The 18,137-nt window shown below is 42.9% G+C and overlaps 1 protein-coding gene across 1 annotated transcript in view; it reads right to left on the bottom strand.

The window, feature by feature from the left end:
- LOC128640581 (forkhead box protein J2) overlaps positions 1–18,137 on the bottom strand; it is a 75,688-nt gene that overhangs the window by 34,670 nt on the left and 22,881 nt on the right. The window contains exons 3-4 of the mRNA XM_053693052.1: positions 16,530–16,715; positions 16,338–16,439 (exon numbers count right to left, since the gene is read on the bottom strand). Of these exons, the coding sequence (XP_053549027.1) occupies positions 16,338–16,439; positions 16,530–16,715 (288 nt within the window). The remainder of the gene's footprint in view (positions 1–16,337; positions 16,440–16,529; positions 16,716–18,137) is intronic.

Genomic DNA, 18,137 nt, shown 5'->3' with positions numbered 1-18,137 from the left:
GTGCTATATATTTCAATCCACTGGGTTAGCCAGTGATTGGCATTACGTGTTATTATTGATGGCTGCATGCACTAGCTATGATGCTCTTAACCTGTGTTTTCTTTGCTTTTTACTTGCAGTGGCCGTGCTTTGCTTTGACCACGCATCGTTGGTTGATCCCGCCCACTTGATTATTCTCGTTGATTGGTTCTTCGTCCACTGTTGTGTTGATCTCGGCACTGAACGGTGCGTTGGCACTGTGGGCCATTGATTGGACCAATCCAACATTTGACTCTCCAGGAAGTATCGTGCAAATGTTTTTGGAAAATGCCGTAAAGGTTCCGTGTGTAATAATGGCTCCATTTAGATTCATTACTATATACTTTGTCTTGATTTATTTTGCCCATATAGCTCTGTGTTTTTATGAATTATTTTGACATGTGGTTATCATGTTGCGGTCATGATACGCTATGCAATTTGTAATTCTTTAACTGTTACTTTTTATACACTTCTGTTCCTTCATTGAGGTTCTATTGCTCTGGTTATGAGATATATGTCACATATGATCATTTCACTTATATGTATTATTAAGCTCAGACAGATTTTCTCTTTTACTTCAATTGTTCACTATGGGATTGGGTGGTCACCATGACTACCATTTTGCATTTGTTTGGTTCTAATTTTGGGGGGTGGAGCATTGATTGTTTGCTATATATTGTTTGCAATGTGTATACACTGTGTCTGAGGAAGGTAATATTTAGTCCCCGAAACGTCACTGCTTTTCACAGTAAAAGATTTCTCCTAAAAGACCAGATAGTGCAAGTTTTTTGTTCAGATATAGATATATATATATATTATAGTTAATTTAAAATAGATATCTATACCTATATATCAATAGGAATAGATATACAAGTATAGGCATATACAGATAGATATATATATTTACAATAAATAACAAAATTTATGCTTACCTGATAAATATTTTTTTTTTGACATGGTGAGTCCACGGATCATCAATAATTACTGTTGGGAATATCACTCCTTGCCAGCAGGAGGAGGCAAAGAGCAGCACAGCAAAGCTGATAAATATCACTTCCCTATCCACAATCCCCCAGTCATTAGACCAAAGGAAAGGAGAGAAAGGAAGTAACACAAGGTTCAGAGGTGCCTGAGGTTTATATAGAAAAGAAACGGTCTGAAAAACAGGGCGGGCCGTGGACTCACTGTGTCAAGAAAGAAAGAAATCAGGTAAGCATAAATTTTGTTTTCTTTCTAATGACACAGTGAGTCCACGGATCATCAATAATTACTGTTGGGAATCAATACCCAAGCTAGAGGACACAGATGATAAGGGAGGGACAAGACAGGGAACCTAAACAGAAGGCACCACTGCTTGAAGAACCTTTCTCCCAAAGGAAGTCTCAGCCGAGGCAAAAGTATCAAATTTATAGAATTTGGAAAAAGTTTGCAAAGATGACCAACTTGCAGCCTTGCAAATCTGTTCCACAGAAGCTTAATTTTTGAAAGCCCAAGAAGAAGAAACAGCCCTCGTGGAGTGAGCTGTGATTTTCTCAGGAGGTTGCTGTCCAGCAGTCTCATAGGCCAAACGAATAACACTTCTCAGCCAAAGGGAAAGAGAAGTAGCCATAGCTTTCTGACCCTTGTGTTTCCTAGAAAAACAGACACACAAGGCAGAGGACTGACAAAAGTCCTTAGTCGCCTGTAGATAGAATTTCAGCGCACAACTAGGTTATGCCATAAACGCTCCTTATGAGAAGAAGGGTTAGGACACAAAGAAGGAACAACAATTTCCTGATTAATATTCTTGAACAAAACAACTTTAGGCAGGAAACCCAACTTAGTACGCAAAACCACCTTATCAGAATGAAAGATAAGAGAAGGGGAATCACACTGTAGCGCAGAGAGTTCAGAAACTCTCCTAGCAGAAGAAATAGCAACAAGAAACAAAACTTTCAAAGATAACTTAATATCCAAGGAAAGGATAGGCTCAAACAGAGCCTACTGTAAAACCTTAAGAACAAGATTAAGACTCCAGGGAGGAGTAACTGGTTTAAACACAGGCCGTATCCTGGCCAAAGCCTGACAAAACGATTGCACGTCTGGCACATCCGCAACAAAATAGACAATGCCGAAATCTGACCCTTCAGAGTACTAGCTGACAAACCCTTCTCCAGACCGTTCTGGAGAAAAGACAAAATTCTAGGAATCCGGACTCTACTCCAAGAGTATCCTTTGGATTCACACCAATACAAATATTTACGCCAAATCTTATGGTAAATCCTACGAGTCACAGGCTTACGATCCTGGATCAAGGCCTCAATGACCGACTCTGCTTAATTTTATCTAAGCGTGGGTTTTCAATCAATATCCAAGCAGTCAGCTTCAGAGAAACGAGATTTGGATGAAGGAAGGGACCCTGAAGTAGAAGGTCCTTCCTCAGAGGAAGTCTCCAAGGAGGAAAGGATGACATTTCCATTAGGTCTGCATACCAGATCCTGCAAGGCCACGCTGGAGCTATGAGAATCACTGACGCCCTCTCCTGCTTGATCTGTGCAATGACCCTTGGAAGGATAGCGAATGGAGGAAACAGGTATGCTAGACTGAAGTTCCAAGGAAATGTCAGAGCATCTATCAGGACTGCCTGTGGATCCCTTGACCTCGAGCCGTACCTCGGGAGCTTGGCATACTGCCGAGAAGCCATGAGATCCAGTTCTGGCTGCCCCCATTTGAGAGTCAAACTGGAAAACACCTCTGGATGAAGTTCCCACTTGCCGGGATGAAAAGTCTGTCTGCTCGGAAAATCTGCTTCCAAATTATCCACTCCTGGGATGTGGATTGCAGAAAGACAGCAGTTGTAGGTCTCTGCCCACTGAATGATTCGGGTCACCTCTGCCATGGCCAAGGAACTCAGAGCTCCCCCCTGGTGGTTGATGTATGCCACTGAGGTTATGTTGTCCGACTTTAACCTGATAAACCGGGCTAAGGCTTACTGAGGCCAGGCCAGCAGAGCATTGAAGATCGCTCTCAGCTATAGGATGTTTATGGGGAGAGCCGACTCCTCCTAAGTCCATAGGCCCTGAGCCTTCAACGAGCCCCAGACTGCTCCCCATCCCAGAAGGCTGGCATCCATGGTCACTATCACCCAGGTGGGTCTGCGGAAGCAAGTTCCCTGGGAGAGATGGTCCTGAGACAACCACCACGGAAGAGAGTCTATTGTCGCCTGATCCAGATCTATTTGCGGAGCCAGATCCGCATAGACCCTGTTCCATTGTCTGAGCATGCATAAGTGCAGAGGTCTGAGATGGAACCGAGCGAACGGGATGATGTCCATGGAAGCCACCATCAGACCAATTACCTCCATACATTGAGCCACTGACTGCTGAGCAGAGGACTGAAGGGCAAGACAAGAGTCTAAAATCTTTGTCTTTCTGACCTCCGTCAGAAATATCTTCATTAACAGGGAGTCTATTATGGTCCCCAAGAACACAACCCTTGTAGCTGGAATCAGAGAACTAATTCCCAGATTCACCTTCCAACCGTGGGAGTGAAGAAAAGACAACAAGGTCTCCGTATGAGAGTTTGCTTGTTGAAAAGACGGCGCCTGAACCAGAATGTCGTCCAGGTATGGTTCCACTGCAATGCCCTGAGACCGAATCACTGCCAAAAGAGCCCCCAGAACCTTTGAAAAAATTCTGGGGGCTGTGGCAAGGCCGAATGGAAAGGCCACAAACTGAAAGTAATTTCCAAGAAGGTGAATCTCAGAAACTTGTGATAATCCTTGTGAATGGGAACATAAAGGTACGCTGCATCCTTTAGGTCTATGGTTGTCATGAACTGACCCTCTTGGACCAAGGGAAGAATGGAGCGTATAATCTCCATCTTGAAGGATGGTATTCTGAGAAACTTGTTTAGATACTTCCAGTCTAAGATTTGCCTGAAAGTTTTCTCCTTTTTGGGAACTACGAACAGATTTGAGTAAAATCCCAGACCCTGTTCCTGAGGAGGAACAGGAACTATTATTCCCAGAGTGGCAAGGTCCTTGACACAATGTAAGAATGCCTCTCTTTTTATCTGGTCTACAGATAATCTGGTGAGGAGAAACCTGCCTCTGGGAGCGAAAGTTTTGAATTCTATTTTGTACCCCTGGGATACAATGTCCACCGCCCAGTGATCCAGAACATCTCTTATCCAGGCTTGAGAGAAAAGAGAAAGTCTTCCCCCTACTAGATCTGCTCCCGGATCAGGGGCCAACCCTTCATGCTGACTTGGAGTCAGCTGCCGGTTTCTTAGACAGCTTCCCCTTATTCCAAGACTGGCTAGGTTTCCAGGAAGACTTGACTTGATCTTGCTTGGAGGAGGGAGAGGTGGGTTTACCTCTAAAGTTACGAAAGAAATGAAAATTACTCTGATGTCCTTTCTGCTTATTCTTTTTATCTTGAGGAAGAAAGGAACCTTTCCCTCCTGTAATATCTGAGATAATTTCAGCTAAACCAGGCCCAAACAAGGTCTTACCCTTGTAGCGGATCGCCAAAAGTTTGGACTTAGATGAAACATCCGCAGACCAAGACTTTAACCATAAATTTCTGCAAGCTAGGACCGCAAAACCAGACATTTTTGCTCCCAGTTTAATGACTTGTAAAGAAGCATCCGTAATAAAGGAATTGGCTAACTTAAGGGCCTTAATCCTATCCTGGATCTCCTCAAGAGGTGTCTCTGTCCGAATAGAATCAGATAACGCATCAAACCAGTAAGCTGCAGCGCTGGTGACAGTGGCAATACACACTGCAGGCTGCCATTGGAGACCCTGGTGGACGAACATTTTCTTTAATAATGCCTCCAGCTTCTTATCCATTGGATCCTTAAAAGAACAACTATCCTCAATAGTAATAGTAGTCCTCTTAGCCAAAGTGGAAATCGCCCCCTTCACCTTAGGAACCATTTGCCAGGACTCCTTAATAGAGTCCGCTATAGGAAACATTTTCTTGAAAATTGGAGATGGAGAAAAGGGAATACCAGGTCTCTCCCATTCCCGAGCAATAATCTCTGTAGCACGGTCTGGCACAGGGAAAACCTCCACCGTGGAGGGAACATCAAAGTACTTGTTCAGCTTACTAGATTTCTTAGGGTTGACTACGACAGTTGTATCAGAGTCGTCCAAGGTAGCCAAAACCTCCTTAAGTAACATGCAGAGGTGTTCTAACTTAAATCTAAAGGATACAACTTCAGCATCAGAAGAAGGAATTATACTGTCTGAGTCTGAGATTTCACCCTCAGACGCTCCGAAGTGTCTTCTTCCTCCGACTTGTGGGAAGGAGCATCTTGGATAGCCACAACTTGTTCAGAAACCTTACTCACCGATTCCTTAAGTTTCCTTTTATGCTTCCCCTGCAACATGGAAAAAGCGGACAATGCCTCAGATACCGCAGAAGATACCTGGGTAGCAATATCCTGCAAAGAAAATCCTACCGGATTATTAGAGGAAACGCAGGGCACTGCATGTAGAGACTGTAAAGATTGGGAAGCTTGAGGAGAAAGCTGCGGCATATCTGATACAGGAGACACCTGAACAGTATCCACTTAGCTAATGGTGGCTCATGGTTAAAAATGTGATCTCTGTAACTCAAAGTTCTCTTAATGCATGAGGAACAAAATGGAATTGGAGGTTCCACTTGGGAATCAAAACATAGCTGCATGAAACAATTTGTAAAGCCTCTTCCATCTTTGCAAAAGTAATGTGAAAAAGAAAAAAATAAACCGTTTTTAATGAAAATTAAATTGAGAGTACTGCGCCTAACAGACTAACCCGCCTCCAACAAGGACCCTCCACTTTTATCAGAAGCGGTCCCGGCGGTCGTAGTACAAAGTAGGGAGAAAACATGGCAGCAACAAATAAGTAAAAGTTCTGCCCGGATCTCAACCCGAGCAAAAAAAAACACAGCTGAGCCATCAATTCATGAAAAGTCTCTCCTCACTGTCTCCCAGTGCCTGCCAAACTGCCCATAAATTAACCCTTCCATAGCTGATTAATGTAAAGCGTCCTGTTCAAGCAGCATTTAACTGCTGAAGTGCCAACATTTTTCTGCTTGTTCTTTCCCAAAGAAAAATATAAATGGCACTTACCTGAAAAATATAAATGGCACTTACGTGAAAAACAGTCTGTCCAGCAGCAGGACAGCTCACCTGGTTTGAGAGGATGTCATACCTCACATGGACCTGTGGAAAAGGAAAGAATCTGAGTAAACCTACTCAGGCTTTCTGATTAGGGCAGCAACAACCTTGGGAAAATGCAGAGGATTGTACCACACAAGTTCCCAATTGCTCAAAAGCAACCACTGCCCTACTGAAGAGACTGACGTGGACTAAGGCTGGACCTCAGGAAAGATCAGAGTAAACCTACTCTGCTTAAAAATTATAAAATCTTGATTGAAGAAAACTTCTTATCAGACACCTAAACTTTACCTCCTCCTTGCACTGTAGGCAAAGAGAATGACTGGGGGATTGTGGGTAGGGAAGTGATATTTATCAGCTTTGCTGTGGTGCTCTTTGCCTCCTCCTGCTGGCCAGGAGTGATATTCCCAACAGTAATTATCGATGATCCGTGGACTCACCGTGTCATTAGAAAGAAAGTACATTATCCTCTAAGTGAAGAACATAATATATATATATATATATATATATATATTTATATAGTATATACAGTATCTCACAAAAGTGACTACACCCCTTACATTTTTGTAAATATTTTATTATATATTTTCATGTAACAACACTGAAGAAATGACACTTTGCTACAATGTAAAGTAGTGAGTGTACAGCCTGTATAACAGTGTCAATTTGCTGTCCCCTCAAAATAACTCAACACACAGCCATTAATGTCTAAATCGTTGGCAACAAAAGTGAGTACACCCCTAAGTGGAAATGTCCAAATTGGGCCCAATTAGCCATTTTCTCTCCCTGGAGTCATGTGACTCATTAGTGTTACAAGGTCTCAGATGTGAATGGGGAGCAGGCGTGTTAAATTTGGTGTTATAGCTCTCACACTCTCTCATACTGGTCACTGGAAGTTCAACATGGCACCTCATGGCAAAGAACTCTCTGAGGATCTGAAAAAAAGAATTGTTGCTCTACATAAAGATGGCTTAAGCTATAAGAAGATTGCCAAGCCCTGAAACTGAGCTGCAGCACGGTAGGCAAGACAATACAGCGGTTTCACAAGACAGGTTCCACTCAGAACAGGCCTCGCCATGGTCGACCAAAGAAGTTGAGTGCACTTGCTCAGCGTCATATCCAGAGGTTGTCTTTGGGAAATAGACGTATGAGTGCTGCCAGCATTGCTGCAGAGGTTGAAGGGGTGGGGGGGTCAGCCTGTCAGTGCTCAGACCATATGCCGCACACTGCTTCAAATTGGTCTGCATGGCTGTCGTCCCAGAAGGAAGCCTCTTCTAAAGATGATGCACAAGAAAGCCTGCAAACAGTTTGCTGAAGACAAGCAGACTAAGGACATTACTGGAACCATGTCCTGTAGTCCGATGAGACCAAGATAAACTTATTTGGTTCAGATGGTGTCAAGCGTGTGTGGCGGCAACCAGGTGAGGTGTACAAAGACAAGTGTGTCTTGCCTACAGTCAAGCATGGTGGTGGGAGTATCATGATCTGGGCCTGCATGAGTGCTGCCGGCACTGGGGAGCTACAGTTCATTGAGGGAACCATGAATGCCAACATGTACTGTGACATACTAAAGCAGAGCATGATCCCCTCCCTTCGGAGACTGAGCCGCAGGGCAGTATTCCAACATAACGACCCCAGACACACCTCCAAGACGACCACTGCCTTGCTAAAGAAGCTGAGGGTAAAGGTGATGGACTGACCAAGCATGTCTCCAGACCTAAACCCTATTGAGCATCTGTGGGGCATCCTCAAACGGAATGTGGGGGAGCGCAAGGTCTCTAACATCCACCAGCTCCGTGATGTCCTCATAGAGGAGTGGAAGAGGACTCCAGTGGCAATCTGCAAAGCTCTGGTGAACTACATACCCAATAGGGATAAGGCAGTAATGGAAAATAATGGTGGCCACACAAATTATTGACACTTTGGGCCCAATTTGGACATTTCCACTTAGGGATGTACTCACTTTTGTTGCCAACAATTTAGACATTAATGGCTGTCTGAGGTATTTTAAGGGGACAGCAAATGTGCACTGTTATACAGGCTGTAAACTCACTACTTTACATTGTAGCAAAGTGTCATTTCTTCAGGGTTGTCACATAAAAAGATATAATAAAATATTTACAAAAATGTGAGGGGTGTACTCACTTTTGTGAGATACTGTATATATACACACACATATATATATATATATATATATATATATATATATATATATATATATATATATATATATATATATATATATATATAAAAGATGCTCAAATAACAGAGTATTGCAGTATGCAGTGATACCTTTTTTTTATTGGACTAAGATAATATTTCAAAGACAAGCTTTCGAGAGTTTTCCTCCCTTCCTCAGGGCTGAAGCAATACTGACCAATCTGATATAGGAACGCACTACATACAACAAATGGAAGGGAGGGAGGGAGGGGGTGAGAGGGGTGTCATAAATAGCAGAGGATGTGTCTGAAGGAGAATATAGCTGAGAATAGCCAGAAAGAGTAAATAAGCAAGATGAGAGGGAAAAAAAGGAAGAAAAAAAAGAGGGGGGGGCATGGCATGCACGAATAGAGCTACAATAATTAATAAAAACAAATGGATATAATAAAGGAGAAACGAGAATGTAGAGAAAAAGAAACCTTATAAGACAATAAGATAAGAGATTATATAAAGTTTTGGTAGTGTGTGAGAATATATATATACAGTCATGGCCAAAAAAATATTGGCACCCTTGCATTTCTGTCAGATAATGCACCACTTCGCCCAGAAAATTGTTGCAATTACAAATGTTTAGGCATTCTCGTGTTTATTTTGTTTGTATTGGTATGACACAAAAAAGTGGAGAAAAAAAAAGCCAAATCTGACACATTCCACTCAAAACTCAAAAAATGGACTGGAGAAAATTATTGGCACCTTCTCAAAATTGCAAGAAATAATTACATTCCAAGTTTGTGATGCTCCTGTAATTTGTAATTAAACTCACCCGTATCAATTAACAGGTGCTGACAATATAGAAATCACACCGGCAACCAGTTAAAATGGTGAAAAATTGACTCAACCTTTACGTTGTATGTCTGTGTGTGCCACACTGAGCATGGAGAAGAGAAAGAGCAGCAAATAATTGTCTGAAGATTTGAGAACAAAAATTGTGGAAAAGCATGGACAATCTCAAGGTTACAAGTCCATCTCCAGATCTTAATGTTCCTGTGTCCACTGTGTGCAACATTGTCAAGAAGTTTACAGCCAATGGCACTGTAGCTAATCTCCCTGGATGTGGACCAAAGAAAAATTGATCAAAGATTCCAACGAAGGATTGTTCAAATGGTAGATAAAGAACCTTGATTAACTTCAAGACAAATTCGAGCTGAACTTCAGGCACAGGGTACAAATGTGTCAGCTCGCACTATACGTCGCCATCTGAATAAAAAGGGACGCTATGGTAGGAGACCCAGGAAGACCCCACTGCTGACACAGAAACATAAAAAGCCAGATTGGAGTTTGCCAAAATCCTTTTGGGAGAGTGTGCTGTAAACAGACGAAACACAATTACAGCTTTTTAGTAAAGCCCATTATTCTACTGTTTTCAGAAAAAGAAATAAGGCTTTTAAAGAAAAGAATACAGTCTCTACAATCAAACATGGTGGAGGTTCACTGATGTTTTGGGGTTGCTTTGCTGCTTCAGGCACTGGACTGTGTGCATGGCATTATGAAATCTGAAGACTACCAAAGAATTCTGTGGTGCAGTGTAGGGCCCTTTGTCAGAAAGTTGGGTCTCCGTCAGAGGTCATGGGTCTTACAGCAGGACAATGACCCAAAGCACACATCAAAAAGCAAATGATTTAAGACAAAGCGCTGGAGAGTACTAAACTGGCCAGCAATGAGTCCAGATCTCAATCCTATAGAGCACCTGTGGAGAGACCTCAGAACAGCAGTTGGGAAAAGGAACCCTTGCAATCTGAGAGACCTGAAACAGTTGGTGAAAGAAGAGTGGTCCAAAATTCCAGCAGAGAGGTGTAAGAAACTCATTGGTGGTTACAGAAAGCAATTGATTTCATTTATGGTGTATGTGTATATATATATATATATATATATATACACACATACACACATATATATATATATATATATATATATATATATATATATATATATACACACACACACACACACATATATATATATATATATATATACACACATACACACACATATATATATATATATATATACACACACACACACACACATTTACACAAAATTTATTCAAATTAAACCAGACCAGTACAACGTGAAAATCGCAAAAACAGAAAATGAATCCTCAATACACTTTCGGTCCGGCGTTACATAGAATTGTGTAAATAGAAAGACATCCATGACCCCTTTGTAACGTGGATCAACACAGTAAAACAAAGATACTTATATCAAATCATTGTGACTTCACACCCTTGTATGAAAATAAAAAATAACCAAGTGCTTAATACCAGGTATAAACAGGAAGTCGCACTACTGAGGCATCACTGTTTATTGCTATTTATCTACTACGAGTGTTTACCCAGGTTGCTGAACCAGGAGGACGGATTCATACTTGGAAGTTTTTATATATATATATATATATATATATATATATATATATATATATATATATATTTCTCTTTCTCTCTTAGTCTCTCTCTCTCTCTCTCTTTCTCTCCCCATATATGTGCATATATATATATATATATATATATTGTAAAGCCCTTTGCAGCAATTTTTTTTTCTCAAACACCATATACCATTTATCTCTGAGCCCTTATAACTTTTTTAATATTTCAGATGGAAAGAGTCCACAGCTGCATTCATTACTTTTGGGAAATTCAGAACCTGGCCACCAGGAGGAGGCAAAGACACCCCTGCCAAAGGCTTAAATACTCCTCCCACTCCCTTCATCCCCCAGTCATTCTGACGAGGAACAAGGAACAGTAGAAAAAAGATCAGGGTGAAAAGGTGCCAGAAGAACAAAAATTACAGCCACCCTCCATAAAAACAGCTGCATTCATTACTTTTGGGAAAACAATACCCAAGCTATAGAGGACACTAAATGCCAAAACAGGAGGGAACACACGTGGCTCATTCTGAGGGCACCAAACCTGAACCACAACCCCTGAAAAAATCCTGCTTTGTCCGAAGCCAGAAAACATTTGAAAGGAAAACATAGCCCCAAGGACACAGACCCACAGATAGTCCACAAGCCGTACTAGAGTCCGCAAAATGGATGCAACTGAGCCAACACTCCTCCAGAAGATACCATCGCCCAAAGGACGAACATCAACCACACACCCCTTCATAGAAAGGGAGGCAACGGAAAACTCCCAAAAAGGAGAGGACATGGAAGACAAACAAGGATTCCCGGAAGACCCTAAACAGGGTGCAATAATCCAAAGAAAGTGGAAAGCCCCAAAAAGCGAACCGCGCTCACAGGGACCCTAGGGTACCCTAAGCAAGTGAAGGCAACGCCCGGACCCCGACAACACAGAACTACAAGGTTGAAACCGGGAAACAGAACAGAGAAGCAAACTTCTCTGAAAAATTAGAGCAATCACCTCGCACAAACGACTGAAACCATAGTCCCAAGTCGCCAGGAACTTAGAATATCGAAATATTCTCACCAACACGTACGTTATCCCCAGAGAAGCAACCTCTGAGCACCAAATGCCACAGTCATACCAAGATGACTGAAGAAAAAAGGAAACACTTGCCGACAAGTAAAAGCAGCCGAAGATAGAGCAACATCCACCAAGTAGAGGGTGCACTCAGGTTATCCAAAGCCACAAGGCCAACAAACGTAGCCGAGCAACAAGGAGCCCAGAACCTCAAAAAAAGGCTCACCAGACCTTCACAAACCGAGGAGACACAACTCATCTTAGATCCTAGTCCACACCGGACCAGCCCAAGCAACCGGTCTAAGAGACAGGGGAACAGAAAAGGTCCCAACCACCAGCCCCCATAGAAAAGGGCGGAAAAGAATGGCCCCAGACACCCCAACTGAGCTCGGAATCCTTCCAAAAGCACCTACAAACAGATTCTTTCAAGGAAGATCCCCATAGAGATAGGTAGAAAAAGAAAAAAGTCCTATGAATCTAGCCAGACACTCTATGGCAGACTCCACATACAACAGGCACTCCAAAGGAGAACCTACAAGATAAGCGTAACTATGCGGTCCAACATGTAACTGCAAAATCACAGACAGAACAATTCCAGAAAGTTAATCACTCTCTTAACAGGACCAACCACCTGTTCCACCCACCTGCACATAGGACAGGGCAGATATCTTACAGAGAGAGGAAACCTCACCTCTAAGAAAAGCAAAAACGACCCACCTTAAGGGAAGGGCACAGGAAAAGGACAGCGCACACGCTCACAAGGCCAAAGCCATAAGTAGAGCCGAACGAAAATCATCCAGGCGCCCCTGATGAACATGAAAAAGGAACTCCCCAAAAGGAAAGCATATACCATCAAGAACAAAGCAAGCCATAAGGAGCCTAAGCACACAGGGCTCCTGGCCCAGCTGCTAGTAGCACAACTAGCAAGACCATAAGAAATAGTCCACGTTCCCTGGAAAATAAGAGCTTCCGGACCAGACATAGAAATATAAAAATTTGCTAAAGGAAAGCTCGAGCCCCAGAATTGTTTAGACAAACAATACCCCAGGGACCACCATACCCTGTCTGAAGAGAAAAATATACTACACTGGAAAGAAAGACTAACACAAAAATTCCAACCCAAGGGGAAGAGAACACCGCGTACAGAAGTCCAGCTCCAAAGAGCAATAGGGCACACCAGAACCAAAAATATTCTAAGCCCAACAGGCATACAATACCCACACTTCCATAACCGAGGGGAAACATCGGGAACAAAAGTCACCCGAATAGCGAGTCAATAAGGCTAGGCATCATTATCTCCTCAGAGTACAAACGCAGAGGACAACATCCAAGGAAGAGGCTGCATTGCATCCCGACCCCGGAAACAACCCCTAGACATAGCTAGGATAAGAAATAATAGCCCATTATTCCAATAAGGAACTTCTAACTCCCAGAATAGGAGACCACAAGGCCCTCCCATATGGCAGCCTCAACCGCTAAGGAGAAAAATACCAAGACCAGAGATCTCGACCCTAAGGAAGAGTCCCCAAAAAAGGAACAAGTCCAAAAGCCCTGGAAAGACCGCCCAAAACGGTGGCAAAGAGGCCCAAAACTTCCAATCCTCAACCCACGTGGGGAATGAAAAAACACTCAAATCCCAAAGAATTGGAACCTACGGAGTGTGACGGACTGAAACTCCACCGAGTCCCAGAGGACCAGCTCGAAGGCCGATGAGGACTGAACCAGTCCCCCATGCCCCACAGGTCTTCTCAGAATGCTTAGTTGAACTTGTAAAAACAAGATAAACAAACAAACAATAATGCAAGCACTCAGCGCCAAAACCGGACCAGCCAGGCAGACAGGCGCCACGTGACCGAAGTAGGCCTTAAAGAATAAGGTGCTGAACCTCAACCCTTACATGCAAGGCTGATTTAGTCACCCCCAGGGATGAAGAATAAACGACAAACAGAGGACTAAACACGTCCCCAGACAACTTCCGTAGAAGTAACCAGTGCGATCACAAAATCGCAAATATCGATTCCAGAAGGAAAATTCCCGAAGGAATATAAAACAAAACATGAGCTTGTTAAATAAAATAAAAGACATCCTAATCGGATTAAAAAGAATGAAAAGGCAACCGTAGGTTAACGCCCAATGAAAAACAGGCACACCCGCAGGACCAGCCCAACGGAACCCTGTCAGTCCAAGCTCAGATAGGAAAGGATACTCAAAACAGACTATAAGAAGATTACTTCATCCCATTATATTAATTCTGAGGGCTATAGACCCAAAACCCCTATATCCAGAACGTGCCGTAGCAGAACACGAAGGCGCGCCTGTCTGTACCGAAAAGCACAGCACACCTCCACCGGAGCCCCAGTCGCTCCCCCGGATAACTGAATGAGCCACCCCATGCTTAGGGAAGCCGGGTTGACGGAACACGAACATAATCTTAAGCAGACATCTGAAAGCTGCAGATGTGCCAATGCCGTAAGAATTTGAATACGGAAGCGTGCCGCAACCTACAGAGGGAACAAACCACCCTCCAGGGAAGGATAAGCATAATCTGGGTCACCTGCACGTGCAGCAGCAGTAAATGGTAGGGAACTCGCCACTCGAGGGACAGAACCCCCAGAGGCGGATGGCTCAGCGACCCCTTGATTCCCCGGTCCCGAGGAATTGGGCCCTCTAGTACTGCCTTCGAAACATAACTGACTGTCATGCATCATCTGGGCTGGTTCGTATTCGTCACAATAATCGGAATCTGAGACCACTTGAATCTCAACATCAGAGTCCTCCATAACTGGGTATGAATACAAAGAGTTTGGACTAAATTAGACAAATAAATCTAAACGGCACTTTACACCCCTAATGGCTGGGGCACTCGCCACCTCTTAGCACCAGACACCAGCAGGCCAGAATCTTTCCGTCGCCACACGGTCAGGAATGCGGAACTGGAGAGGCAAAAAATGTAACCACGCCCGGTCACAAGGTAGGCCATACAGTCCAAAAAAGTGCGCCCGACCGTAAAAAGTCTGCGTCACTTCCAAGGCCGTTATGTTTCACAAAGCCTCAAGCTAAAGTAACACTACACATAAGCAGGTCAAATCACATAACAAACATGATTAAAAATCCCCCGTTCAATAACCCCCCTTAGGAGATATTAACTCTTGATTCCAAGATACAAAAGGAGCCTCACTGAGACCCTGAATTAAAGTTGCCGTGGAACAGGAACACGGACCTTCAAGTGTGACAGATAGTAGCATCGCTTCTGACATGGACTTGAGTGAAGAAAGCAGGCAGCAAAACTCGTCAACGCTGATTGCTTATGGAGTTGTTAATATGAGTCGGGATGGTTTTGCAGAAACACTCTCCTTGCATCTCTGGACTCTAACTTTCACCCATGCTCTCACCAAGAGGCTGACAAGACTACTTAAAACTCCAGTCCCATCTCGAAGAGTACTACCCTCCATAAAAACTTCTGACACTTCTCTGCCAACCTCCTGAGACGAAAGGCAAAGAATGATTGGGGGATGAGGGGTGTGGGAGGAGTATTTAAGCCTTTGGCTGGGGTGTCTTTGCCTCCTCCTGGTGGCCAGGTTCTTAATTTCCCAAAAGTAATGAATGCAGCTGTGGACTCTTTCCATTTATGAAGAAAAATAATTGTTAACAGACAGTGTTTTTATATGAGTGTTACTATACTTTTAAGCATATTTATGTTGGGTTTATTACAACTTTTTTTTCTTCCCCTACCTTTTACACGTTCTCTCAAGTCACGCTAACCCGACGAGAGTAAATCGCAATTGCTCTTGAGCAAACGCATTAACTTTAAAATTGTAATACTCGCACTATTTTTGAAGCACGCAAAAGGCCACCCAAAAAAAACTATTGCACTCTGTTCATAATCTAGCCCTTAATTTGCTGCTAGCAGGTTCATCTTTGGTGTTCCAGTTCTTGTGGTTTTTAGGAGGCAGCAGTAATCCTCTTTAGGGTTGAGGCAGGGTGAGCGGTGCTCCTGGTGTCTACTGAGGGTCCTTGCTATGGATGCCGCGATTTTTCCCGGAAGTGACATCATTGACCTGCAACTAGGGTCACGTATAGGGGCGTTTGCCTATTTAAGGTATTATGTGCAAGAAAGGTTTGGAGTCGGCAACGGGGCATTTTCTGTTGTGGACACAGAATCATTGCAGCCTTTACCCAGTAACTCATAGATTGGCTTTTGCAAAGCACAATGGAGGTTGTTCTCTTCTGAAGGCCGTTCTTTTTGCAGAAAGAGGGGTGGAGATCGTCCTGTGCCTTTATGTGCCGAGGATACTGAGCCGTCACTATACCTGCAGCAAAGAGTCTATGATGGACATGCTAGCAATGACAGGGGTGTAAACAGGCTTTTACAGAGGCAAAAGGGGCGTGGTACGTTTCTGCCCATGCCCCCTGGGAAAGAGAGCTCTCATCTGGTGAGTGTTGGCTAGGATATAAGGCAAGATGTAGAAAATTCCAGTTTTTATGATATAATTTCCAGTTTTCTATTTATTATCTCTAGTTATCACTCACCTGAGAATTGGGACAGATCTACACTCGACCAGTCCAGGCTGTTTACAATTTTGAAACTTTCCTTTAAAGAGTCGATATTTGAGCACCAGTCACTGGGAAGTCCTGTGAGGGGAACAGGGAGAGCGTGAGATTTATAGCTAACCCATAAATATGATACAAAGTACATGTTGTAGCTCCAGGGCAAACTCTTACCCAAAGACATTCCTGGTGCAGGCGGCCGGGACATATAGGGGGGCTGCTGGTGCTGGGATTGGTGGTGTGAGGAGGGGGGACCACTAATACTCGGTACGTTGTGGGTTTGTAATGAAGGAGCCACAGAGTTCTGCTGGTACATACAGCAACTGGACGACTGAACCTCAGCGGGTAGCGGGGACTGCCCTGGGCGGAGAAGGGATAACGGTCAAAAGTGTGAAAATTAACAATCCCACAATGCATTTTTTAGAACCATCATACACACTGTAAACAAACACTGCATCCTGTCGTACACACTGTGTGTAATCACCAGACATGCATTTGTTTTGTTATGAAGCCACATTCATGAATGAAACGTGGATATTAATCTCGTTTTAACAACACAATTGTCTGAACAAATGCAGCACAAATTGTAAAGAAAAAGAAAGGAATAATGCCGAATTCAGTTAAAAATACTTACTTAAGCGTGCTGGAGAGCCAAGCTAACTCGCTACTCTTCTTCAGGTGTTTTAGTGCAGGTCCACTACTTCAAACAACAGTGGAGAAGCACTGGATACATGAATTACAAATATAGCTTTATTTCATCCAAAAGGTAAAAAACACGATTTAAAAGTGCAACAATGGTAATTGTATGCGAGTCCCTTATGAATTAGAGACCAGCTGACGCATTTCGGCGTGAGCTATAATCTTAGCTGTAACTTGACCCTTGGGCTTACTCCTCTTATAGTGACTCATTAAATGTGATTAATTAAAAACAGAGACCCATAGTTAGGGAAGGGGGTGGGATCAGAGAGGTGTATGTTCACATATGTGTATCTATTTACTACACGATCATTGGTAAAGTGAAACATGTATCTGTTCACTACATGATAATTAGTAAGGTTAAACATATCATCAGGTAATGTAAATACGCAAACTAATACACAATGTTGTTATACATAAGAAAACTTAAACATACATATTTGAACATACCCTCTTATCACATGCTCAGTTTGCAAGCTGTTAATTAATGCTTTATCTGGGTCAATCCCTAGATAGTTAGATTTCTACGCTCTATATAATGTAACCTAAAGTGGAATCTTAGCATTAAGACACAAAACAAGTTTCTCCATATATATGTCATAGTGTCTAATTAGAGGCCCGATAGGAGTATATTGCTTCCTCAAGTATTGCAAAGCTAGAGTAAACTAATTTAGATAGTACAACAGTCTAGCACAACCATCTTGAATAATACCTCAAAACCCTAGATAGCAATTATAGGTGGAATAAACTCTTATCCTCCCTTAACACCAAGACCTGCAATAAATAGGGTAGGTAGTGTGATAAATGATTGTGCTATACATCATCCTTAAGAGTATTGTTAACTTGAACTGTATCTAGAAAACGATATTCACTATATCCAAAAAGACCCTTGAAAATATAGCCTGACCTTAAATGGGGGGGGGATGACAAATAAAGGGGTTATCTCCAATGGTTGATGAGGTCAAATTCTGAATTTTACCCCTTAGGGAACCTTGTGTCAAGTTTAAATATCCAATAAGTCTCCCTCTTGGACAAGAGCATATCCCTATCTCCCTTTCTGTCACTCCATCCTATCTATTGGATGAT

Source organism: Bombina bombina, chromosome 9 (genome assembly GCF_027579735.1).
Source record: "Bombina bombina isolate aBomBom1 chromosome 9, aBomBom1.pri, whole genome shotgun sequence".
NCBI lineage: Eukaryota > Metazoa > Chordata > Amphibia > Anura > Bombinatoridae > Bombina > Bombina bombina.
Note: the sequence above shows the minus strand (reverse complement) of the source record. Positions and strands in the feature narration are given on the sequence as shown.